Source organism: Grampus griseus (assembly GCF_964374135.1).
Source record: "Grampus griseus genome assembly, chromosome: 8".
Taxonomy (NCBI): Eukaryota; Metazoa; Chordata; class Mammalia; order Artiodactyla; family Delphinidae; genus Grampus; species Grampus griseus.
Genome location: NC_139002.1, coordinates 26,674,069 through 26,700,736, shown reverse-complemented (window position 1 = coordinate 26,700,736; position 26,668 = coordinate 26,674,069). Strand labels below are relative to the sequence as shown.

Sequence of the window (26,668 nt, the reverse complement as noted above, 5' to 3'; positions counted from 1 at the left end):
TAGGATTAAAAAGTAGGGACTAAAAGAGTATAGCTAAAACTACTTATACTGTGTACACTTTTGCCAGATTTATTTTTTCAAGTGTCTTTGTGGTCATAATACTTTTGTACTCTGAAACTTTTATGTGGTTTCTTAGTGCTAACTATATAAAGTACTAGATCTTCCTGCAGTATATCCTTCCAAAGTATAACCCATTTTCCAGCCTTACCTCCAAAGCTTTTTTATACGTAACCTACATGTTTCTTTGACATTTACATATGCTATTAATTATCTGTGCCGGATATCACCCTCTTGAGGCTATCCACTTTTCATTTTGTCTTTAGTCCATTTTGAAGTCTTTTTTCTCATCCTTTTGAACAGTTGTAACCTTTTTCTCTTTTGAAACTTAAAGCCTTTTAAAATATTCTCTACGGAATTTGTCTTTTCAAATTATGTATATTTGTATTCTTGTTATACCTATCTCTTTTTTGATACTTGTCACTTTATATGAGAGGTTTCTAAAACTGTGGCTGAATTTCAGGGGATTCTTGAAATTGAAAGCAGTTCATCTGAAAAAATTGAAGCAGATCTTCTATTAAATAACATTTCTTCTGCTGTTCTAAGGATATTGTAGAGTACTGACAGACTATATCTCATCCCTTGAGCATATATCTCTATACCATTACTGATTTCTTTATGTTTTTCAGCTCCTCCTAGCTTTTGAGCATTGTATCTCATAACTCAGGGAAGTAGAACTCAAAGTTGTATTCAAAGTAGAATTTCTATTTGTGAGTCTCTTTTGGGAACTGTATAGCCCTTTGAAGCTTCAAATAGAAAGGTTTTTATTCTATGGATTCTTTTTTTTTTAAACATTTTTTCCTAGTTTTATTGAGAAATAATTGACATACATCACTGCTTACAGTGTAGAGCATGATGATTTGATTTACATATGTTGTGAAATGATTATCACAACAGGTTTAGTTAACATCCATCATCTCATATAGATATAATAAAAAGAAAAGAAAAAATCATTGTGATGAGAACTCTTAGGATCTACTTTCTTAACAGTTTTCCCGTATATCATACAGCATGTTAACTATAGCATCATGTTGTGCATTACATGTCTAGTACTTATTTGTCTTGTAGCTGGAAGTTTGTACATTTTGACCACCTTCCTCCAATTCCCCCACCCCTAGGATGTGCACAGTTTAACTGTGAAAAAGCACCTATTAAATTCATACAAACGAATGGAGTGATAATTATAGGAATTTCAGGTATCAGCAGTGTTTTTCTTTTGGGGATGGTGGTGTGTGGATGTAACGTGGGAGAGACAGCTATACAGGGTGGCCAGGGAAGGGGATCTTTCTGCAATTTCTGAAACTATACCTGTAGGTTGTCACTTTTTATTTATTTATTTGGTTACAAGTATTATTTATTTATTTATTTATTTATTTGGAGTATAGTTGATTTACAGTGTTGTGTTAGTTTCAGGTATACAGCAGTGTGAATCAGTTATACATATACATATAACCACTCTTTTTTTTTAGATTCTTTTCCCATATAGGCCATTACAGAATACTGAATAGAGTTCCCTGTGCTATACAGCAGGTTCTTATTTCCTAAGGATTCTTTGACCAGAAAAGAAAATTTCATTCTTCTCTGCAGAGATAGGGCACTTGCACATTTAGTTAAAGCTTTACTAGGCATATATGTAAAAAAAACCTTTGCCAACAATTCTGAAAGAATTCTCTTTCAGAGAATTCAAAGAATGCCATTAAAGTCATTTATTCTATCAGGGTCAGTGCTTTGGTTTATCTACCTTTCAAAGTAGTTTGTTAAAAAATGAAAGTACAAAGTTGTTTACTACAACAAAGAAATGTGCTGATACTTTAGAGGAAAATCCTGAAATACTTCTGATAGAAATTTTGCCTTTTCAGAGAAAAGAAAATCCCACTCATAGAACATTGAACATTGTTCTTTCGTTACTTAGCTTATTTGTTAGAAATGTTAGATTGTACGAATAGGGTAAATCTCCTGAATCAGTGATCTATGAACATCTTTTTGGCTTTAGTGAAAATCCATCAGGACTTCTAATTGTTGGTTTGCTTATTTCTCTTACCCTTTAGAAGTTGAACTTTTTAGTGATTAGGACAAGGGCTATTTCAGTTTATATATATAGTGTCTATGGTAATGCTTGGCATATTGTAAGCAATCAGAAAATAATTGAAATATTTGTTTTATGAATGTCCTTGATTTATTTTGTTCCCCATAGTTTTCTTTCTTTTTCTTTTTCATATTATTTTCCATTATGGTTTATTATAGGATATTGAATATAGGTCCCTGTGCTGTACAGTAGGACCTTGTTGTTTATCCATTCTATATATAATAGTTTGGATCTGCTAATCCCAAATTCCCCATCTATCCCTCCCCAATACCCCCTCCCCCTTTGCAATGACAAATCTGTTCTCCATGTCTATGAGTCTCTTTCTGTTTCATAAATAAGTTCATTTGTGTCATATTTTAGATTCCACATATAAGTGATATCATATGGTGTTTGTCATTCTCATTTTGACTTGCTTCACTTAGTATGATAATTTCTGGGTGTATCCATGTTGCTGCAAATGGCTTTATTTCATTCTTTTATGGCTAAGTAGTATTCTACTGTTTAAATATACTACATCTTCTTTATCCATTCATCTGTCAATGGACAGTTAGGTTGCTTCCGTGTCTTCGCTATTGTAAATAGTGCTGCTATGAACATAGGGGTGCATGTATCATTTCAAATTACAGTTTTGTCCAGATACATGCTGAGGACTGGGATTGCTGGATCATATGGCAACTCTATTTTCAGTTTTGTGAGGAACCTCCATACTGTTTTCTGTAGTGGCTGCACCAATTTACATTCTCATTAACAGTGTAGGAGGGTTCCCATTTCTCCACACCCTGTCCAGCATTTTTTATTTGTAGATTTTTCAATGTTGGCCATTCTGAGTGGTGTGAGGTAGTACTTCATTGTACTCTTGATTTGCATTTCTGTAATAATTAGCAACATTGAGTATCTTTTCCTGTGCCTATTGGCCATCTGTATGTCTTCTTTTTTTTTTTTTCTTATTTCTGAGATACACATTTTAAAGTAATAACTAGAATTATGACTTATAACATTATACCAGAGCATATAAGATTTTTAGAAATTTCATGTAATGTCTGGAACATTTATGTTAACATATTTCCATACAAATAACCCAAAGAAAGTTTAGTATTAGTTGTTTTTCTTGTTTGTTTTTTTATACTGCAGTTTCTTATTAGTGATCAGTTTTATACACATCAGTGTATACATGTCAATCCCAATCACCCAATTCAGCACAACACCATCCCCACCCCACCACGGTTTTCCCCCCTTGGTGTCCATACATTTGTTCTCTACATCTGTGTCTCAACTTCGGCCCTGCAAACCGGTTCCTCTGTACCATTTTTCTAGGTTCCACATACATGCGTTAATATATGATATTTGTTTTTCTCTTTCTGACTTACTTCACTCTGTGTAACAGTCTCTAGATCCATCCACGTCTCAACAAATGACTCAATTTTGTTCCTTTTTATGGCTGAGTAATATTCCATAGTATATATGTACCACAACTTCTTTATCCATTCGTCTGTCGTTGGGCATTTAGGTTGCTTCCATGACCTGGCTGTTGTAAATAGTGATGCAATGAACATTGGGGTGCATGTGTCTTTTTGAATTATGCTTTTATCTGGGTATATGTCCAGTAGTGGGATTGCTAGATCATATGGTAATTCTATTTATAGTTTTTTAAGGAACCTCCATACTGTTCTCCATAGTGGCTGTATCCATTTACATTCCCACCAACAGTGCAAGAGGGTTCCCTTTCCTCCACACCCTCTCCAGCATCTGTTGTTTGTAGATTTTCTGATGATGCCCATTCTAACTGGTGTGAGGTGATACCTCATTGTAGTTTTGATTGGCATTTCTCTAATAATTAGTGATGTTGAGCAGCTTTTCATGTGCTTTTTGGCCATCTGTATCTCTTCTTTGGAGAAATGTCTATTTAGGTCTTCTGCCCATTTTTGAATTGGGTTGTTTGTTTCTTTAATATTGAGTTGCATGAGCTGTTTATACATTTTGGAGATTAATCCTTTGTCCGTTGCTTCATTTGCAAATATTTTCCCCCCTTCTGAGGGTTGTATTTTCGTATTGTTTATGGTTTCCTTTGCTATGCAAAAGCTTTGAAATTTCATTAGGTCCCATTTGTTTATTTTTGTTTTTATTTCCATTGCTCTAGGAGTTGGATCAAAAAAGATCTTGCTGTGATTTATGTCAAAGAGTATTCTTCCTATGTTTTCCTCTAAGAGTTTTATAGTGTCTGGTCTTACATTTAGGTCTCGAATCCATTTTGAGTTTATTTTTGTGTATGGTGTTAGGGAGTGTTCTAATTTCATTCTTTTACATGTAACTGTCTAGTTTTCCCAACACCACTTATTGAAGAGACTGTCTTTTCTCCATTGTATATCCTTGCCTCCTTTGTTGTAGATTAGTTGACCATAGGTGTGTGGGTTTATCTCTGGGCTTTCTATCTTGTTCCATTGATCTATGTTTCTGTTTTTGTGCCACTACCATATTGTCTTGATTACTGTAGCTTTGTAGTATAATCTGAAGTCAGGGAGTCTGATTCCTCCAGCTCCGTTTTTTTCCCTTAAGACGGTATTAGCTATTCGATGTCTCTTGTGTCTCCATACAAATTTTAAGATGATTTGTTCTAGTTCCGTAAAAAATGCCATTGGTAATTTGATAAGGATTGCATTGAATCTGTAGATTGCTTTGGATAGTAGAGTCATTTTCACAATATTGATTCTTCCAATCCAAGAACATGGTATAGCTCTCCATCTGTTGGTATCATCTTTAATTTCTTTCATCAGTGTCTTATAGTTTTCTGCATACAGGGCTTTTGTCTCCCTAGGTAGGGTTATTCCTAGGTATTTTATTCTTTTTCTTGCAGTGGTAAATGGGAGTATTTCCATAATTTCTCTTTCAGATTTTTCATCATTAGTGTATAGGAATGCAAGAGATTTCTGTGCATTAATTTTGTATCCTGCAACTTTACCGAATTCATTGATTAGCTCTAGTAGTTTTCTGGTGGCATTTTTAGGATTCTCTATGTATAGTATCATGTCATCTGCAGACAGTGACAGTTTTACTTCTTCTCTTCCAATTTGTATTCCTTTTATTTCTTTTTCTTGTCTGATTGCCCTGCCTAGGACTTCCAAGACTATGTTGAATAATAGTGGTGAGAGTGGACATCCTTGTCTCATTCCTGATCTTAGAGGAAATGCTTTCAGTTTTTCTCCATTGAGAATGATGTTTGCTGTGAGTTTGTCATATATGGCCTTTATTATGTTGAGGTAGGTTCCCTCTATGTCCACTTTCTGGAGAGTGTTTGTCATAAATCGGTGCTGAATTTTGTCAAGAGCTTTTTCTGCATCTATTGAGATGATCATATGGTTTTTATTCTTCAGTTTGGTAGTATGGTGCATCACATTGATTGATTTGCACATGTGGAAGAATCCTTGCATTCCTGGGATAAATCCCACTTGATCGTGGTGTATGATCCTTTTAATGTGTTGTTGGATTCTGATTGCTAGTATTTTGTTGAGCATTTTTGCATCTATATTCATCAGTGATATTGGTCTGTAATTTTCTTTTTTTTGTAATATCTTTGTCTGGTTTTGGTATCAGGGTGATGGTGGCCTCGTAGAATGAGATTGGGAGTGTTCCTTCCTCTGCAATTTTTTGGAAGAGTTTAAGAAGGATAGGTGTTAGCTTTTCTCTAACTGTTTGGTAGAATTCACCTGTGAAGCCATCTGGTCCTGGACTTTTGTTTGTTGGAAGACTTTTAATCACAGTTTCAATTTCATTACTTGTGATAGGTCTGTTCATATTTTCTGTTTCTTCCTCGTTCAGTCTTGGAAGGTTATACCTTTCTAAGAATTCGTCCATTTCTTCCAGGTTGTCCATTTTATTGGCAGAGAGTTGCTTGTAGTAGTCTCTTATGATGCTTTCTATTTCGGCGGTGTCTGTTGTAACTTCTCCTTTTTCATTTCTAATTTTATTGATTTGAGTCCTCTCCCTCTTGATGAGTCTGGCTAAAGGTTTATCAATTTTGTTTATCTTCTCAAGGAACCAGCTTTTAGTTTTATTGATCTTTGCTAGTGTTTTCTTTGTTTCTATTTCATTTATTTTTGCTCTGATCTTTATGATTTCTTTCCTTCTGGTATCCTTGGGTTTTTTGTTTGTTCTTCTTTCTCTAGTTCCTTTAGGTGTAAGGTTAGATTGTTTACTTGAGATTTTTCTTGTTTCTTGAGGTAGGCTTGTATAGCTATAAACTTCCCTCTTAGAACTGCTTTTGCTGCATCTCATAGGTGTTGGATCGTCATGTTTTCTTTGTCAGTTTTCTCTAGGTGTTTTTTGATTTCCTCTTTGATTTCTTCAGTGATCTCTTGGTTATTTTAGTAACGTATTGTTTAGCCCCCATGTGTTTGTGTTTTTTATGTTTTCTTCCCTGTAATTCATTTCTAATCTCATAGCATTGTGGTAAGAAAACATGCTTGATATGATTTCAATTTTCTTAAATTTACTGAGGATTGATTTGTGACCCAAGTTGTGATCTATCCTGGAGAATGTTCCATGCGCACTTGAGAAGAAAGTGTAATCTGCTGTTTTTGGATGGAATGTCCTATAAATATCAATTAAATCTGTCTGGTCTATTGTGTCTTTTAAAGCTTATGTTTCCTTATTTATTTTCATTTTGGATGATCTGTCCATTGCTGTAAGTGAGGTGTTAAAGTCCCCGACTATTATTGTGTTACTGTTGATTTCCTCTTTTATAGCTGTTAGCAGTTGCCTTATGTATTGAGGTGCTCCTATGTTGGGTACATATGTATTTATAATTGTTATATCTTCTTCTTGGATCGATCCCTTGATCATTATGCAGTGTCCTTCCTTGTCTCTTGTAACATTCTTTATTTTAAAGTCTATTTTTTTTGATAGGAGTATAGCTACTCCAGCTTTCTTTTGATTTCCATTTGCATGGAATATCTTTTTCCATCCCTTCACTTTCAGTCTTTACGTGTCCCTATTTCTGAAGTGGGTCTCTTGTAGACAGCATATATATGGGTGTTGTTTTTGTATCCATTCAGCAAGCCTGTGTCTTTTGGTTGGAGCATTTAATCCATTCACGTTTAAGGTAATTATCGATATGTATGTTCCTATGACCATTTTCTTAATTGTTTTGGGTTTTTTTTGTAGGTCCTTTTCTTCTGTTGTGTTTCCCACTTAGAGAAGTTCCTTCAGCATTTGTTGTAGAGCTGGTTTGGTGGTGCAGAATTCTCTTAGCTTTTGCTTGTCTGTAAAGCTTTTGATTTCTCCATCGAATCTAAATGAGATCCTTGCCAGGTAGAGTAATCTTGGTTGTAGGGTCTTCCCTTTCGTCACTTTAAGTATATCATGCCACTCCCTTCTGGCTTGTGGAGTTTCTGCTGAGAAATGAGCTGTTAACCTTATGGGAGTTCCCTTGTATGTTATTTGTCATTTTTCCCTTGACGCTTTCAATAATTTTTCTTTGTCTTTAATTTTTGCCAGTTTGATTATTGTGTGTCTTGGCATGTTTCTCCTTGGGTTTATCCTGTATGGGACTCACAGTGCTTCCTGGACTTGGGTGGCTATTTCCTTTCCCATGTTAGGGAAGTTTTCAACTATAATCGCTTCAGATATTTTCTCTGGTCCTTTCTCTCTCTCTTCTCCTTCTGGGACCCCTATAATGTGAATGTTGTTGTGTTTTAATGTTGTCCCAGAGGTCTCTTAGGCTGTCTTCATTTCTTTTCATTCTTTTTTCTTTAGTCTGTTCCATAGCAGTGAATTCCACCATTCTGTCTTCCAGGTCACTTATCCATTCTTCTGCGTCAGTTATTCTGCTATTGATTCCTTCTAGTGTAGTTTTCATTTCAGTTATTGTATTGTTCATCTCTGTTTGTTCTTTAATTTTTTCTAGGTCTTTGTTAAACATTTCTTGCATCTTCTCGATCTTTGCCTCCATTGTTTTTCCGAGGTCCTGGATTATCTTCACTATCATTATTCTGAATTCTTTTTCTTGCCTATCTCCATTTCATTTAGGTGTTTTTCTGGGGTTTTATCTTGTTCCTTCATGTGGTATATGGCCCTTTGCCTTTTCATCTTGTCTGTCTTTCTGTGAATGTGGTTTTTGTTCCACAGGCTGCAGGATTGTAGTTCTTCTTGCTTCTGCTGTCTGCCCTCTGGTGGATGAGGCTATCTACGAGGCTTGATGAGGTGTATGTTTTCTTTGGAGAAATTTCTATTTAGGTCTTCTGTCCACTTTTTGATTGGGTTGTTTGTTTTTTTTTGTTATTGAGTTGTATGAGCTATTTGTGTATTTTGGAAATGAAGTCCTCGTCTGTTGCATCATTTGCAAATATTTTCTCCCATTCCGTAGGTTATCTTTTCATTTTGTTTATGGTTTCCTTTGCTGCACAAAAGCTTGTAAGTATGATTAGGTCCCATTTGTTTATTTTTGCTTTTATTTCTATTGCCTTGGGTGACCTAAGAAAACATTGGTATGATATATGTCAGAGAATGTTTTGCCTATGTTTTCTTCTAGGAGTTTTATGCTGTCATGTCATATATTTAAGTCTTTGAGCCATTTTGAGTTTATTTTTGTATATGGTGTGAAGGTTGTTGATTTACATGCAACTGTCCAGCTTTCCCAATGCCACTTGTTGAAGAGACTGTCTTTTCTCCACTGTATATTCTTGCCTCCATTGTTGAATATTAATTGGCCGTAGGTGTATGGGTTTATTTCTGGGCTGTCTATTCTGGTCCATTGATCCATATGTCTGTTTTTGTTCCCAAAACAATGCTGTTTTGATTACTGTAGGTTTGTAGTATTTTCTGAAGTCTGGGAGGGTTATGCGTCTTGTTTTGTTCTTTCTCCTCAAGAATACTTTGACAGTTCTGGGGCTTTTATGGTTCCATATTAATTTTAGGATTATTTGTTCTCGTTCTCTGAAAACTTTCATGGGTAATTTGATAGGGATCACATTAAATATGTAGATTGCTTCGGGTAGTGTGGCCATTTTACTAGTATTAATTCTTCCAATCCAAGAGTATGGGATATCTTTCCACTTCTTTGAATCAACTTCAATTTCCTTTAGTAATTTTTTAAAGTTCTTAGCATATAAATCTTTTCACATCCTTGATCAGGTTTATTACTAAGTCTTTTTTTTTGTTTTGTATTGATGTGATTTTAAGAGGAATTTTTTTTTTACTTTCCCTTTATTTTATTGTTAGTGTAATGAAATACAACAGATTTCTGCATATTAATTTTGTATCCTGCTACCTAGTTGAATTCATTTATCAGTTCTAGCAGTTTTTGTGTGAAGTCTTTTGAGTTTTCTGTATGCAGTACCGTCTTCATATAATGACAGTTTTATCTCTTCCCTTCCAATTTGGATGCCTTTCATTTCTTTTTCTTGTCTGATAGCTGTGGCTAGGACTTCCAATACTGTGTTGTATAGAAGCGGTGAGAGTTGGCATCCTTGTCTTGTTCCAAATTTTAGTGGCAGCGCTTTCAGCTTTTCACCTTTGAGTGTTATCGGCGGTGAGTTTTTCATAAATAGCTTTTATTATGTTGAGTTATGTTCCCTCTATACCCACTTTGATAAGAGTTTTTGTCATGAATGGATATTGAATTTTATCAGATGCTTCTTTTGCATCTATTAAGATGTGGTTTTTGTCTTTTTTTTTGTGGTGGTGTGTCACGTTGATTGATTTGTGTATGTTGAACCATTCTTGTTACCCTGGGGTGAATCCAGCTTGGTTGTGGTGTATGATCTTTTTTATGTGATGTTGGATTTGGTTTGCTAGTATTTTGTTGAGAATTTTTGCATCTGTATTCATCAAAGATATCGGCCTGTAATTTTCTTTTTTGGTAGTATCTTTGTCTGGTTTTGGTTATTAGGGTGATCGTTGCTTCATAGAATGACTTTGGGAGTGTTTCTTCCCTTCAGTCTTTTGAAAGAATTTGAGAAAAATCAGTATATAAATTCTTATTTGTATACCTGGTAGAATTCCATCAGTCTGTTCAAATTATCTATTTCTTCTTGATTCAGTTTTGTTGGGCCCCTTGTTTCTAGAAACTTGTCCATTTCTTCTAGGTTGTCCAATTTGTTGGCATATAATTGTTCATAGTATTTCCTTATTTTTTTTGTATTTCTGCAATATCAGTTGTTATTTCTCCTCTTTTATTTATTTTTTTGCTTTTTTGTGTCCTCTCTCTTTTCTTAAAGATCATGGCCAGAGATTTGTTGATTTTGTATATCCTTTCAAAGAACCAGCTCTTGGTTTTATTGATTTTTTTTCTACTTTCTAAAAAAATCTCTATTTTTTTAATTTCCTCTCTGACCTTTATTATTTCCTTCTTTCTGCTGACTTTAGGTATTGTTCTTTGTCTAATTCTTCTATGTGATAAGTTAGGCTGTTTATTTGAGATTTTTCTTGTTTTTTGAGGAAGGCCTTTATTGCTGTGAACGTCTCTCTAAGAAATGCTTTTGCTGCATCCCACTGATTTTCTATGGTTGTGTTTTTATTGTCATTTATCTCAAGGTGTTTTTTAATTTCCTCTTGATTTCGTCATTGACCCATTGGTTTTTAAGTAGTATGTTGTTTAGTCTCCATGTAATTCTTTTTTTCCCATTTCTCATTGTGTGTTTGATTTCTAGTTTCATGCCATTGTGGTCAGAAAAGGTGCTTGAAATAATTTCTGTCCTCTTAAATTTGTAGAGGCTTATTTTGTGACCTAGTTGATGGTCAATTCTAGAAAATGGTCCTTGCACACTTGAATTATTTTGGTTTTTTGGATATAACGTCCTGAAAATATAAATTAGGTTTAGCTGTTCTGTTGTATCATTTAGGATCTCTGTTGCCTTATTGAATTTCTATGTGGAAGATCTGTCCAGTGATTTGAGTTGTGTATTAAATTCTAATGCTATTTTTGTATTCCTGTCTGTTTCTCCCTTTATGTCTGTTAGTATTTATGTCTTTGGGTGCTCTTGTATTGGGTGCATATATATTAACGAGTGTAATGTCCTCTTCTTGTACTGATCCTTTTATCATTACGTAGTGTCCTACTTTATGTCTCTTTATGGCCATTGTTTTAAAGTTGATTTTGTCTGATAAGAATATTGCTACCTCCACTTTCCTGCCATTATGTTTGCATGAAATATCTGTCTCCATCCCATCACATTCAGTCTATGTGTGTCCTTTGCCCTAAAGTTGGTTTCTTTTTACAGTAACCTGCATTTCTATTGACAGCTTTTCTTAATTCCTTCAGTATTTTTATTACCTCCTTTTTGAACTCAGAGTCTATTATATTTAAGTGGTATGTTCCATTGTTTGTTCTTTCAGGGGAATTCTCTTATCTTTTAATTGGGATTGGTTCTCCTGCTTCTTCATTTTACTTATATTTCTCTTACTCTATGAGTTTAGGAAAAACAGTTATGTAGTGTGGTCTTCGAGGACTATTTTTATGTGGTAGCATTCCTCTGTAGGCTGTGTGAGTTTAATATTTTTGGTGCAAGGTCTGTTATTAGTATGGATGCTTGTCACTTATTTCCTCAGTGTGTGCTGGCCATTAGCCCCTTGTTAGGGGGTGTGGCTGCTGTTGTGGTGATCAGAGAGAGCCTGCAGTAGATATTTTCGGGGCCTCCTCTTTTCTCTGTGGTTGTCACAGCCCTGTCAGGAGCAGGGTCTTTGCTCTCCAGATGTTGGAGTAGAAGCCCCCAGGTCCATTTCTCAACTGCACTGTGAGGTAGGGGGGACTGGAACATTCCTTCTGGGAAAGTAGCCACTGAGTATTCCTTCGTCAGAGCTGTCCACTCAGGAGTGGGCTCTGTGGTGTCACCTGTCACCCATTGTGCAGGCTCACAAAGCACACTGTTGTTGGCACTGCCCTTGTCCCTGCCTCAGCTGTAGGAATGCATGCAATCAGCCCTGGTGTCCCTCAGGTGCTGTGTTCACAAAGCCAACAGTGCAGATCCATAGGCACAGATCTACTGAAGTCAGGTACTAGAACTGCAGTAGCGGTGCACCTGGACCTGCTGTGGGAGCTATGGAAGCAGCCCAGACCCCAGTCCTGCCTACTTGTTCATTCACCTGTAAAACCCACGGCTGCTAACACCAGACATGCACACCCATAGTCCACTCGGATGTCTGGCAGGCACTGAGTTCGCAGAGGGCCTGGTGGCTACATTGTAAATCTGCAGATCACACAGCAGTGAGGAGAGGGCTCAGATTTCAACCCTGTTTCCTAAATCGTGTGGCCCCTGGGTATGGGCTCTGATTTCAGCCCTGCCTCTGCATGTAGGCAACTTGCTGGAACTTGTGCATTCTCAGAGCTTCTAGAGGAGGTGCCAGGCCTGCTTTGAGTATGCCAAGAAAGAGGCTTCTATGGTGGGCCCTGCCCCTCTCTTCACAAATCCATTAACAGTGGCACTTCACTTCTATAGTGGGCCCAGGCTTCTTCCACATGTAACCCCCCAGTTGAAGCCCATACCACTCTTCAGTCCCTTTAGGCTGTCTTTGCTCAGCTACCCCTAGTCCTCTCCCCTGGTGTGTCCTCTGAAGCCCGAGTTTTAGCACCCTGCCCCTATGTGCACTAGCAAAGGCATGTCTCAGGCTGGGCAATGCAGTGAGGTGGCATGGACCATCCGTGCTGGTTCATCTCTCTCTGTCTGCCTTCCACAGACCAGCTGCTTCACTCTCCTCTGAGCCTCTGAAGCTCCCTTTCTGTCCTGGCTGATCACCCTACCTGTGAGGGGGCTTTCCAGGGTGCAGAAACCTTTCCTGTTTCATAGCTCCCTCCTGGGGCACAGGTCCCGTCCAGATTCCTTTTCTTATTTCTTTCATCCTACTCAGTTATGTGATAATCTTTCTTGCAATTTTGGATGTCTGGGATCTTCTGCCAGCTTTCAGCAGGTACACTGCATGAATTGTTCCACATGTGGATGTAGTTTTGATGTATTAGTGAGAGTAGATGAGCTCCATGTCCTTTATTCCCCCATCTTGATTGGAGCCCTCCCCATAGTTTTCTATTGTAAATCTTAAAAATGGCCCATGAACTTTGAAATCCTCTAGACTGGCCTTTCCAGTACTGTAGATTCCTTATTTAAACAACTCAGCTATATAGTATTTCCATCTAACTTGTGCATGGACTATGAGTGATGAGAGCCATTGAGTTTTGGAAGATTGCAGTTCTATATCAGGACAAATCTAGTCCTAATTCTTTAATGTATTAGATCCTGATCTGCCCTTCTATAATTTTTACCTTGTTAATAATCCTTCAATGGAGTTACATCATGGGTCATTAAACCTAATGGAATTCAGCCCTATACTTTTTTTCTTTTTAATAGTACAGGAAATTCAGCTCATTTGCAGTAAACAATTAAATAGCCGCTCTATAATGATGCAGTATCTTTTAAGTTTTGTTTGCATTGCTGGCAAAGAAGGGAAGTACATTATTATACTCCCTTGAGTGGGGAGGGTTGAGTGGGGCACTTGAGTGGGGAGGGTTACATAGTCATTCTCTGGAAAGAAATTGAGGAATTAACTGAGGGCCTTAAAAGGCCATAGAAAAACATTAACTAATAGTTAATTAGTTAATGGCATTTTGTACATAAAGCTAGGTACTTGACTGGTGATTTAAAGTATTTCAAATAGCATTTTCACTATTATTGATTATTGACTTTTAACACTGTCAATCTGATTCTTATTGTGAGTTTACTATTACATAATGCGGTAATTTTCAGACTATGTGTATACCAGACTGTTTTTTTTTCTTTTAATTTTTATTGGAGTATAGTTGATTTACAATGTTGTGTTAGTTTCAGGTGTACAGCAAAGTGATTCAGTTATACATACACATATCCACTTTTTTTTTTTTTAGATTCCTTTCCTCTATTGACCATTACACAGTATTGAATAGACTTCCCTGTGCTATACAGCAGGTTCTTATGAGTTATCTATCTTATATATAATACTGTGTATATGTTAATTCCAACCTGCTAATTTATTCCTCCCTCCCCACCTTTCCCCTTCAGTAATCATAGGTTTCTTTTCTACATACGTGATTCTACTTATGTTTTGTAAATAAGTTCATTTGTAACTTTTTTTTTTTTTTAGATTTCACAAATAAGTGATATCGTATGGTTCTGTCTGACTTCACTCAGTGTGACAATCTCTAGGTCCATCCATTTTGCTGTAAATGGCATTATTTTGTTCTTTTTTATTGCTGAGTAGTACTCCATTGTATATATGTACCACATGTTCTTTATCCATTCCTCTGTTGATGGACATTTAGGTTGCTTCCATGTCTTGGCAACTGTAAATACTGCTTCAGTGAACATTGGGGTGCATGTATCTTTTTGAATTATGGTTTTCATTGGGTATATGCCCAGGAGTGGGATTGCTGGGTCATATGGTAGTTCTATTTTTAGTTTTATAAGGAACCTCCATACTGTTTTCCATAGTGGCTGCACCAGTTTACATTCTCACCAACAGTGTAGGAGGATTCCCTTTTCTCCACAGCCTCTGCAGCATTTATTGTTTGTAGATTTTTTGATGATGGCCATCTGACCAACGTGAGGTGATAACTCATTGGAGTTTTGATTTGCATTTCTCGAATAATAATGATGCTGAGCATCTTTTTATGTGCTTTTTGGCCATCTGTATGTCTTCTTTGGGGAAATGTCTATTTAGATATTCTGCCCATTTTTTGATTGGGTTATTTGTTTTTCTGATATTGAGCTGCATGAGCTATTTGTATATTTTGGAGATTAATCGTTGTTTGCAAATATTTTGTCCCATTCTGAGGTTTATCTTTTCATCTTGTTTATGGTTTCTTCTGCTTTTCAAAGGCTTTCAAGTTTAATTAGATCCCATTTGTTTAATTTAGTTTTTATTGCATTAGTCTAGGAGGTGGGTCAAAAAAATATTGCTGTGATTTATGTCAAAGAGTGTTTTCCCTATGTTTTCCTCAAAGAGTTATATAGTGTCTGACCTTACATTTATGTCTTTAATCCATTTTGAGTTTATTCTTGTGTATGATGGTAGAGAATGTTGTAATTTCATTCTTTTACATGTAGTTGTCCAGTTTTCCTAGCACCACTTATTGAAGAGACTGTCTTTTTTCCATTATGTATTGTTGCCTCCTTTTTCATAGTTTAGGTGTCCATAGGTGTGGGTTTATCTCTGGGCTTTCTATCCTGTTGCACTGAACTGTATTTCTCTTTTTGTGCCAGTGCTATACTGTCTTGATTAATGTGCCTTTGTATGATAGTCTGAAGTCAGGGAACCTGATTCCTCCAGGTCCATTTTTCTTTGTCAAGATTGCTTTGGCTATTTAGGGCCTTTTGTGTTTCCATACAAATTGTAAAATTTTTTGTTCTAATTCTGTGAAAAATGCTATTGGTAATTTGATAGGGATTGCATTGAATGTGTAGATTACTTTGGGCTGTACAGTCATTTTGGCAATATTGATTCTTCCAATCCAAGAACATGGTATATCTCTCCATCTGTTTGTGTCATCTTTGATTTCTTTCATCAGTGTCTTATAGTTTTATGAGTACAGGTCTTTGCCTTCTTAGGTAGGTTTATTTCTAGGTATTTTATTCATTTTAATGCAGTGGGATATGGAATTGTTTCTTTAATTTCTCTTTCTGATCTTTCGTTGTGTGTATAGGAATGCAAGAGATTTCTGTGTATTATTTTGTATTCTGCAACTTTACCAGATTCATTGATGAGCTCCAGTAGTTTTCTGGTAGCATCTTTAGGATTCTGTATATAGAGTACCATGTCATCTGCAAACAGTGACAGTTTTACTTCTTTTTTTCCGATTTGGATTCCTTTTATTTCTTTAATTTCTCTGATTGCCATGGCTAGTACTTCCAAAACTATGTTGAATAAAAGTGGCAAGAGTTGACATCCTTGTCTTTTTCCTAATCTTAGAGGAAATGCTTTTAGTTTTTCATCATTGAGAATGATGTTTGCTGTGGGTTTGTTGTATATGGCCTTTATTATTTTGAGGGAGGTTCCTCTATGCCCACTTTCTGGATAGTTTTTATAAATGGATGTTGAATTTTGTCAAAAGCTATTCCTGCATCTATTGAGATAATAACATGGCTTTTATTCTTCAATTTGTTAATATGGTGTATCACATTAATTGACTTATATATACTAAAGAATCCTTGCATCCTTGGGACAAATCCTACTTGATTTGTGTATGATCCTTTTAATGTGTTGTTGGATTCTGTTTGGTAGTATTTTGTTGAGTATTTTTGTGTCTATATTCATCAGTGACATTGGTCTTTAATTTGCTTATTTTGTGATATCTTTGTTTGATTTTGGTATCAGGGTGATGGTAGCCTCTTAGAATGAGTTTTGGAGTGTTCCTTCCTCTGCAGTTTTTTGGAAGAGTTTGAGAAGGATAGGTGTCAGCTCTTCTCCAAATATTTGGTAGAATTTGCCTGTGAAGCCATTTGGTCCTGGACTTCTGTTGGAAGATTTTTAATCACAGTTTCAATTCCATCACTTGTCATTGGTCTGTTTATATTTTCTATTTCTTCCTGGTTTAGTCTGTAAGGTTGTGCTTTCTAAGAATTTGTCTATTTATTCCAGGTTGTCCATTTTATTTTATTGGTGTTGTAGTAGTTGCTTGTTGTAGTGTCTTACCATACTTTGTATTTCTGTGGTGTCAGTGTTACTTCTCCTTTTTCATTTCTAATTTTATTGATTTGAGTCTTGTCCTGTTATTTATTGAAGAGACTGCTTAAAGGTTTATCAATTTTTTTATCTTCTCAAAGAACCAGCTTTTAGTTTTATTGATCTTTGGTGTTGTTTTCTTCATTTCTATTGCATTTATTTCTGTTCTGATTTTATAGCTTCTTTCCTTCTACTAACTTCGTGTTTTGTTTTTCTTTCTCTATTTGCTTTAGATATAAGGTTCAGTTGTATATTTGAGATTTTCCTTGTTTCTTGAGGTAAGATTGTATTGCTATAAGCTTCCCTGTTAACACTGCTATTGCTGTATCCCATAGGTTTTGGGGCATTGTTTTCATTGTCACATGTTTCTAGGTATTTTTTGATTTCCTCTTTGAATTCTTCAGTGATTCATTGGTTATTTAGTAGCATACTGTTTAGCCTCCATGTGTTTGTGCTTTTTACAGTTTTTTCATGTAATTGATTTCTTATCTCATAGTGTTATGGGAGGAAAACGTGCTTGATGTGATTCCTTTTCTTAAATTTACCATGGCTTGATTTGTGACCCAAGATGTGATTTATCCTGGATTATGTTCCATGTGCACTTGAGAAGAAAGTGTATTCTGCTGCTTTCGAATGGAATGTCCTATAAGTATCAATTAAGTTTATCTGGTCTAATGTGTTATTTAAGGGTTGTGTTTCCTTATTAGTTTTCTGTCTGGATGATCTGTCCATTGGTGTCAGTGGAGCATTAGAGGACCCCCACTATTATTGTTAGTGTTGATTTTCCCTTTTATGGCCATTAACATTTTGCTTATGTATTGAGGTGCTCCTATGTTGGGTTCATAAAAGTTTACAATTGTTATATATTCTTGGATTTATCCCTTAATCATTATGTAGTTTCCTTCCTTGTCTCTTGTAACAGTCTTTATTTTGTAGTCTGTTTTGTCTGATATGAGTATTGCTACTCCAGCTTTCTTTTGATTTCCATTTGCATGGAATATCTTTTTTCATCCCCTCACTTTCATTCTGAATGTGTCTCTAGGGCTGGAGTGGGTCTCTTGTAGACAGCATATATAAGGGTCATGTTTTTGTATCCATTCAACCAGTCTGTGTCTTTTAGTTGGAGCATTTAATATGTTTACATTTAAGATAATTATCAATATTTATGTTATTATTACCATTTTGTTAATTGTTTTGGGTTTGTTTTTGTAGATCTTTTTTTCCCTTCCTCTTTTGTTCTCTTCCCTTTTGTTTCTTGCCTAGAATAGCATTTGTTGTTCCTTTAACATGTGTTGTAAAGCTGGTTTGGTGGTGCTGAATTCTCTTAGTTTTTCTTGTCTGTAAAGCTTTTGATTTCTCCATCAAATCTGAATGAGAGCCTTGCTGTGTAGAATAGTCTTTGTTGTTCCCTTTCATCATTTTCAATATATCCTGCTACTCCCTTGTGTCCTGCAGAGTTTCTGCTGAAAAATCAGCTGATAACCTTAAATTCCCCTGTGTGTTATTTGTTGCTTTTTCATTGCAGCTTTTAATATTTTTTCTTTGTATTTAATTTTTGTTAGTTTGGTTAGTATGTGTCTCAGCCTGTTCCTCCTTTGGTTTATCCTGTATGGGATTCTGCATTTCCTGGACTTGGATGAGTATTTCCTTTCCCATGGAGGGAAGTTTTTGACTATGATCTCTTCAAATATTTTCTCAGGCCCTTTCTGTTTTTCTTCTTCTTTTGGAATCCTTATAATTCGAATGTTGTTTCATTTAATGTTGTTGCAGAAGTCTCTGAGACTGATCTCATTTCATTTGTTTTTTTTCATTCTCTTCTAAGGCAGTGATTTCCACCATTTTGTCTTCCAGGTCCCTTATCCTTTCTTTTGCCTCAGTTACTTGGCTTTTGATTCCTTCAAATGTATTTTTCATTTCAGTTATTGTCTTTTTCATCTGTTTGTTCTTTATTTCTTGTGGGTTTTTGTTAGACTTGTATCTTCTCAACCCATGTCTCTATTCTTTTTCTGAGATTTTTGGGTCATCTTTAGTATCATTACTCAGAAATCTGTTTCAGGTAGATTGCTTACCTCCTTTTAATTTAGTTGTTCTTGTAGGTTTTTATCTTGCTCCTTCATCTGCAATATAAGAGAGTAAGTAGATACCCTTTAAAATATGGCTTTATTAATTAATGCTAATTGATTAATTGAAAAAAAAAGTACTGATAATAATCACTTCGTATTGTGTGTGAATGTAAGATCAGTAATTTGTATGCACTTTTTTATTTCATTTCAACAGAGGAACTAAACCTCTATTAAATGGAATTGAAATGCATTTTAAATAATTAATTCTGATTGGAGAAGTAACCTGAAATGTGAATAATTTGCTTGGTCTTGTTTCAGATCAGTTTTTAATGAAGTAGTTATCTAATATTCTTTATGCGATTCTTTATTAAAATGCTTTCAATAAAATTCTGTTTTCATTATAGAATACAGTTTTCTTTATTCTATATGGTACCAGTTGTCTATTTGACTAAAGGTTCATAGGAAGAAGATTATGTATTGAAAGTAAGTGGGATATAACTTCTTCTTAAGAGTCAGAGAAGTGAAAAATATTTGAGGGCTCTTAATGGAACAAATAGAAGTTGTGTGGAATATCATTGTAATAGCTAACTTAGCAAGTTCATTTTGTCATCTAATTGCTTTCAAGTTTAGTAGGATATTTATTTTTTTTATACTTTAACCATATATAATTTTATATATCAGTATAAATCACTAAAGGTATGAAGGGGACAGAATGTGGAATCTCAGCCCCTTCCTGCTAAGTCAGAATTTGCATTCTTTATTTTTTTTTATTTTTAATTTTTATTGCAGCATAGTTAATTTAAAATGTTGTGTTAGTTTCATGTGTACAGCAAAGTGATTCAGTTATACATATACATGTATCTCTTCTTTTTCAAATTCATTTCCCTATTAGGTTATTACATTATATTTAGAAGAGTTCCATATGCTATATAGTAGGTTCTTGGTGGTTATCTGTTTTAAATATAGTAGTGTGTACATGTTAATATAGTAGTGTGTACATGTCAATCACAAACTCGCAATCTGTCCCCACCCATCCCCTCTGGTAAGCATAAGTTTGTTCTCTAAGTCTGTGAGTCTGTTGATGTTCTGTAAGTAAGTTCATTTGTATCATTTTTTATTATAGATTCCACATATAAATGATATCATATGATATTTGTCTTTCTCTGTCTCAGTTACTTAGGTATCATAGTCTCCAGGTCCATCCATGTTGCTGCAATTGGCATTATTTCATTCTTTTTAATGGTTGAGTAATATTCCAATATATATATGTACCACATCTTCTTTATCCATTCCTCTGTCGATGGACATTTAGGTTGCTTCTATGTGTTGGCTACCATAAATAGTGCTTCAGTGAACATTGGGGTGCATGTATCTTTTTGAATTATGGTTTTCATTGGGTATATGTCCAGGAGTGGGATTGCTGGGTCATATGGTAGTTCTAATTTTAGTTATTTAAGGAACCTGCACACTGTTTTCCGTAGTGGCTGCACCAATTTACATTCCCACCAACAGTGTAGGAGGGTTCCCTTTTCTTCGCATCCTCTCCAGCATTTCTTATTTGTAGATTTTTTGATGATCGCCATTCTGACTGGCATGAGGTTATTTCTCTTTGTTTTGATTTGCATTTCTCTAATAATTAGTGATGTTGATCATCTTTTCATGTGTCTCTCAGCCCTCTGTATGTCTTTTTTTGAGGAATGTCTATTTAGGTCTCCTGTTCATTTTTTGATTGGATTGTTTGTTTTTTTGATATTGAACTGCATGGCTGTTTGTCAGTTTTGGAGACTATTCCTTTGTTGGTCTCACTGATTGCAAATATTTTCTCCCATTCTGTGGGTTGTCTTTTCGTTTTGTTCATGGTTTCCTTTGCTGCTGTTTAAAAGCTTTTAAGTTTAATTTGATCTCATTTGTTTATTTTTGTTTGTATTTCCATTACTCTAGGAAACAGCCTCGGAAAGATAGTACCTTGATTTATGTCAAAGAATGTTCTGCCTGTGTTTTCCTCTAAGAGTTTTATATTATCTGGTTTTATATGTATGTCTTTAAAGCATTTTGATTTTTTTTCAATAGTAGCTGTCCAGTTTTTTCAGCAATATTTATTGAAGAGATTGTCTTTCCTCCATTGTATAGTAGTGCCTCCTTTGTTAGATTAATTGACCATAGGTATGTGGGTTTATTCTGGGCTTTCTATCCTCTTCCATTGATCTATATTTCTGTTTTTTATGGTAATACCATATTGTTTTGATGACTATAGCTTTGTAGTGTAGTCTGAAGTCAGGGAGCTTGATTCTGCCAGCTCTGTTTTTCCTTCTTAAGATTGCTTTGGCTATTCAGGGTCATTTTTGTCTCTATCCAAATTGAAGAGTTTTTTGTTTTAGTTCTAAAAAAAAGCCATCGGTAATTTGATAGGAATTGCATTGAGTCTGTAGATGGCCTTGGGTAGTATTGTCATTTTGACAATATTGATTCTTACAATCCAGGAATATGGTATGTCTTTCCATCTGTTTGTGTCATCTTTGATTTTCTTTTATCATCATCTTATAGTTTTCAAAGTACTGATGTTTTTTCTCATTAGGTAGGTTTATTTTTAGATATTTTATTCTTTTTGATATGATGGTAAAAGGCATTGATTCTTTACTTTGTTTTTCTGATCTTTCATTGTTAGTGTATAGAGGTACAAAAATTTCTGTGTATTCTTTTTTTATCCAACAACTTTACTGAATTCATTGATGAGCTCTAGTAGTTTTCTGTTATTTATCTGTTGGATATTCTATCTGTAGTATCATGTCATCTGCAAACAGTGACAGTTCTACTTCATCTTTTCCAATTTATATTCCCTTTATTTCTTTTGCTTCTCAGAATGCCATGGCTAGGATTTCCAAAGCTATGTTGAATAAAAGGGGTGAAAGTGGACATCCTTGTCTTGTTCCTGATCTTAGAGGAAATGCTTTCAGCTTTTCACTCTTCAGTATGATGTTGGCTGTAGGTTTGTCATAAATTGCTTTTATTATGTTGAGGTATGTTACCTCTGTAACCACTTTCTGGAGAATTGTTATCATAAATAGGTGTTGAATTTTGCCAAAACCTTCTCCTGCATCTATTGAGAAGATCATACATTTTTTATTCTTTAATTTGCCAATGTGAGGTATCACACTGATTTGTAAATATTGAAAAATTCTTACAACACTGATCATGGTATATGATCCTTTTACTGCATTATTGGATTCGGTTTGCTAGTATTTTGTTTGAGGATTTTTGTGCCTTTGTTCATGAGCAATATTGGCCTGAAATTTTCTTATTTGTGGTATCTTAGTGTCGTTTTGGTATCAGGGTTATGGTGGCCTCATAGAATTAGTTTGGGACTATTTCTTGTGCAGTTTTTTGGAATAGTTTGAGAAGGATAGATGTTAACTCTTCTCTAAATATTTGATAGAATTCTCCTGTGAAGTGGTCCTGGACTTTTTTGGAAGATTTTTTCATCATAATTTAAATTTCAGTACTTGTGATTGGTCTGTTCATATTTCCTGTTTCTTCCTGGTTCAGACTTGGGAGATTGTAACTTTCTAAGAATTTGTCTATTTCTTCTAGGTTGTCCATTTTATTGGCAGATAGTTGCTTGTATAATCAATTATGATCATTTGTAAAAGATCATTTATAAAAGATCATTTGATCTCTTTTGATACTTTGTATTTCTGTGTTCTGTTGTAACTTCTCCTTTTTCATTTCTAATTTTATTGATTTGAGCCCTCTTCCTTTTTTTCTTGATGAGTCTGACTAAAGGTTTATCAATTTTGTTTATCCTTTCAAAGAACCAGCTTTTAGTTTCATTGATATTTTCTATTGTTTTCTTCATTTGTATTTCATTTATTTCTGCTCTGATCTTTACAGTTTCTTTTTTTCTACTAACTTTGTGTTTTGTTTGTTCTTCTTTCTCTAGTTGCTTTAGGTATAAGGTTAGGTTGTTTATTTGTGAGTTTTCTTGTTTCCTGAGGTAACATTGTATTGCTATAAACCTCCCTGTTAGAACTGGTTTTGCTGAATCCCATAGATTTTGGATCGTTGTGCTTTCATTTTCATTTATCTCTAGGTATTTTTTGGTTTCCTCTTTGACTTCTTCAGTGATCCATTGATTGTTTAATAGCATATTGTTTAGCCTCCATGTGTTTGTGCTTTTTACAGTTTTTTTTCTTGTAATTGATTTCTAATCTCATAGCATTGTAGTCAGAAAAGATGCTTGATATGATTTCAGGTTTCATAAATTTACCAAGGCTCACTTTGTGATCTAGCATATTGTCAATCCTGGAGAATGCTTCATGTGCTCTTGAGAAAAAAGTGTATTCTGCTGCCTTTGGATGGAATGCTCTTTAAATATCAATTAAGTGTATCTAGTCTAATGTGTCATGTAAGACTTGTGTTTCTTTATTGATCTGCTGTCTGGATGATCTGTTCATTGATGTAAGTGGGGTGATAAAGTCTCCCACTGTTGTTGAGTTAATGTCAGTTTTTCCTTTTATGGTTGCAAGTATTTGCCTTATATATTGGGGTGCTCCTGTGTTAGATACATATATACTTACAGTTGTTATATCTTCCTGGAATGATCCCTTGATCATTATGTAGTGTTTTTTGTCTCCTTTAACAATCTTTATTTTAGTCTATTTTGTCTGATATGAGTATTGCTACTCCAACTTTATTTTGATTTCCATTTTCATGGAATACCTTTTTCCATCCTCTTAGTTTCAATCTGTATATGTCCCTAGATCTGAAGTGGGTCTCTTGTAGGCAGCATACATATGGGTCTTGTTTTTGTATCCGTTCAGCCAGTCTGTGTTTCTTGACTGGAGCATTTAATCCATTAACATTTAAGGTAATCATTGATATATGTGTTCCTATTGCCATTTTCTTAATTGATTCGGATTTGTTTTTGTAGGTCTTTTTTTTTTTTTTTAACCATTCCTCTTTTGTTTTCTTCTCTTGTCATTTACTGAGTAACTTTATTGTTGTTTTTGGATTCCTTTTTCTTTTTTGTGAGTATATCTATTGTAGATTTTCATTTTGCAGTTACCTTGAGAATTTGATATAGCAGTCTGTATATAACAAGATTGTTTTATGTTGCTAGTCTTTTAATTTCAAATGCATTTCCAGTATCTGGCATTTGTGCTGTCCTCTTCTCACAATTGCTGGTTTTGATATCATATTTGTGTGCAGATGATTTCCTACCTTTACTTTATGTTTGCCTTTACTGGTGAGCTTTTTCATTCATAATTTTCTTGTTTCTATTAGTGGCCTTTTCTGCTTAGAGAATTTCCTTTAGCATTTGTTCAAAGGTATTCTGGTGTTGCTGAATTCTCTTAGCTTTTGCTTGTCTGTAATGCTTTTGATTTTTTTGCTGAAGCTGAAAGAGAGCCTTGCTGGATAGCGTATTTTTGTTTGTAGGTTCTTCTCTTTCATCGCTTTAAATATATAGTGCCAGTCCCCTCTGGCCTGCAGAGTTTCTGCTGAGAAACCAGCTGATAACCTTTTGGACATTCCTTTGTATGTTAATTATTGCTTTTCCCTTGTTGCTTTTAACATTTTGTTCTTTGTATTTAATTTTTGTTAGTGTGATTATTGTGTGTCTCAGCATGCTCCTACTTGGCTTTATCTTGTCTGGGACTCTCTCCATCTCCTGGACTTGGGTTACTGTTTCCTTTCTCATGTTAGGGAAGTTTTCATGTATCATATCTTCAAATATTTTCTCAGGTCCTATCTCCCTGTCTTCTCCTTCTGGGACCCCTATAATAAGAATATTGCTGCATCTAATGTTACCCTAGAGGTCTCTCAGACTGTCGTCATTTCGTTTAATTTTTTTTTTTATTCTGTTCCCTGGCAGTGATTTCCACCATTCTGTCTTCCAGTTCACTTGTTTTTCTGCCTCATTTATTCTGCTGTTGATTCCTTCTAGTGTATTTTTCATTTCAGTTATTATATTATTCACCTCTGTTTGCTTTTTAGTTTTTCCAGGTCTTTAAAAAAATTTCTTGTATTTTCTCACTCTGTGCCTTCATTGGTTTTCTGAGATCTTGGAGCATCTTCAGTATCATTTCTCTGAATTCTTTTTCCAGTAGATTGCCTGTCTCCCTTCACTTAGTTTTTCTTCTGGGGTTTTATCTTATTCCTTCATCTGTGACATATTCTTCTGTTGTCTCATCTTGTCTAACTTTCTGTGTTCGTGGTTCCCATTCTACAGGCTGTAGCACTGTAATTCTTCTTGCTTCTGCTGTCTGACCTTTGCTGGATGAGTTTATCTTAGAGGCTTGTATACACCTCCTACTAGGAGTGACTTTTTCCTACCTGATGGTGGGTAGAGCTGGGTCTTGTCCATCTGCTGTGCTGGGTCATGCTCAGGAAGACTTTAAGCAGCCTGTCTTCTGATGGGTGGGGCTGTGCTTCCGCCCAGCTGGTTGTTTGGCCTGAGGTGTCCCAGCACTGGATCATACAGGCATTTGGATGGGGTTATGTCTGCGGGGGTGGGGGGGATGACATGGCAGCCTCCATGGGGGCTCACACTAATGAGTACTGGCCAGAGCTGCCCCTGCCGGCGTCTCTGTCCCCTCAGTGTGCCACAGCCATCCCCTGCCTTCGCAGGAGACCCTTCAATACTAACAGGTAAGTCTGACCCAGTCTCTATGAGCTCGCTGTTTTGTTACCTGGGTCCCATTGCACATGAGACCCTGTCTGTGCCCTTTAAGAGTGGAGTTTCTGTTTTCCCCAGTACTGTGGAATTCCTCTGATCAAACCCCTCTGGCCTTCAAAGCCAGATTCTCTGGGGGCTCCTCCTCCTGTTGCCAGATCTGCAGGCTGGGAAGCCTGACATGCGGCTAAGGACTTTCACTCCTGTGGGAGAACTTTGGTGGTATAATTATTTTCCAGCTTGTGGGTTGCCCACCCGGCAGTTATGGGATTTGATTTTATCACAGTTACACACCTCCTACCATCTCTTTGTGGCATCTTTTTTGTCTTTTTTGGTAGGTTTCAGCAGTGTTTTTGTCGATGGTTGTTCAGTTACTTGTGATTTTGGTGTTTCTATAACAAGGGTTGAGCCTATGTCCTTCTACTCTGCCATCTTGCAGGCAAGCCAGGATCTTTAAATTGAAGAAACATTCATTAAATATGACATCTGCTCCATACGTGATGGGCATTCTCATACAATGCCTGTTTGAATATTGGTGCTTTGTCATCTTTTAATATTGTTTAGAGGAAAACTATATTTGAAGTTTCCTTTTGTAATTATTTTAAAAAAGTAAATAAGCTTTAGATATTTTTCTTCAACTTTTCCATGAAAAGATTATGGTCACTTTACATTATAGTGGATAATGAAAGTCCATGAGGCTTAAGATAATCCGTAATATTATGTGAAAACTAGAATCATTTTTATGCTCTTTTGGCTATTAAACAAAAGGTTTCAAGACTCTTCTCAATAATTACAATTGTTATCTCTAAATCTTTCCACAGAATGAAGATCAGGAAGAAGTGATCCTTGTCAGAACAGATCATTCTGGAAGAGTCTGGCCTGTGAACACACCACGAAAACATCTGGAATCTAAAGGAGAAAGAAGGAAGAGACTGATTGTATGTTTAACATATGTCTTTTGTTTATTAATTCCTAATTCACTTTTTCCCTTTGTATCAGACTATAGTTGACCCTTTAACAACATGGGTTTGAACTGCAAAGGTCTACTTATACACAGAATGTTTTCAATAAATTACATACTATAGTACTGCACAGTCTGTGGTGGTTTGAATCTGT

General features: G+C 35.5%; 1 protein-coding gene across 1 annotated transcript in view; it reads left to right on the top strand.

Moving 5' to 3' along the window:
* Positions 1 to 26,668, top strand: part of CWF19L2 (CWF19 like cell cycle control factor 2) — a 193,664-nt gene that overhangs the window by 81,282 nt on the left and 85,714 nt on the right. Inside the window, exon 11 of the mRNA XM_082660925.1 lies at positions 26,374 to 26,490. Coding sequence (XP_082517051.1) covers positions 26,374 to 26,490 — 117 coding nt within the window. The remainder of the gene's footprint in view (positions 1 to 26,373; positions 26,491 to 26,668) is intronic.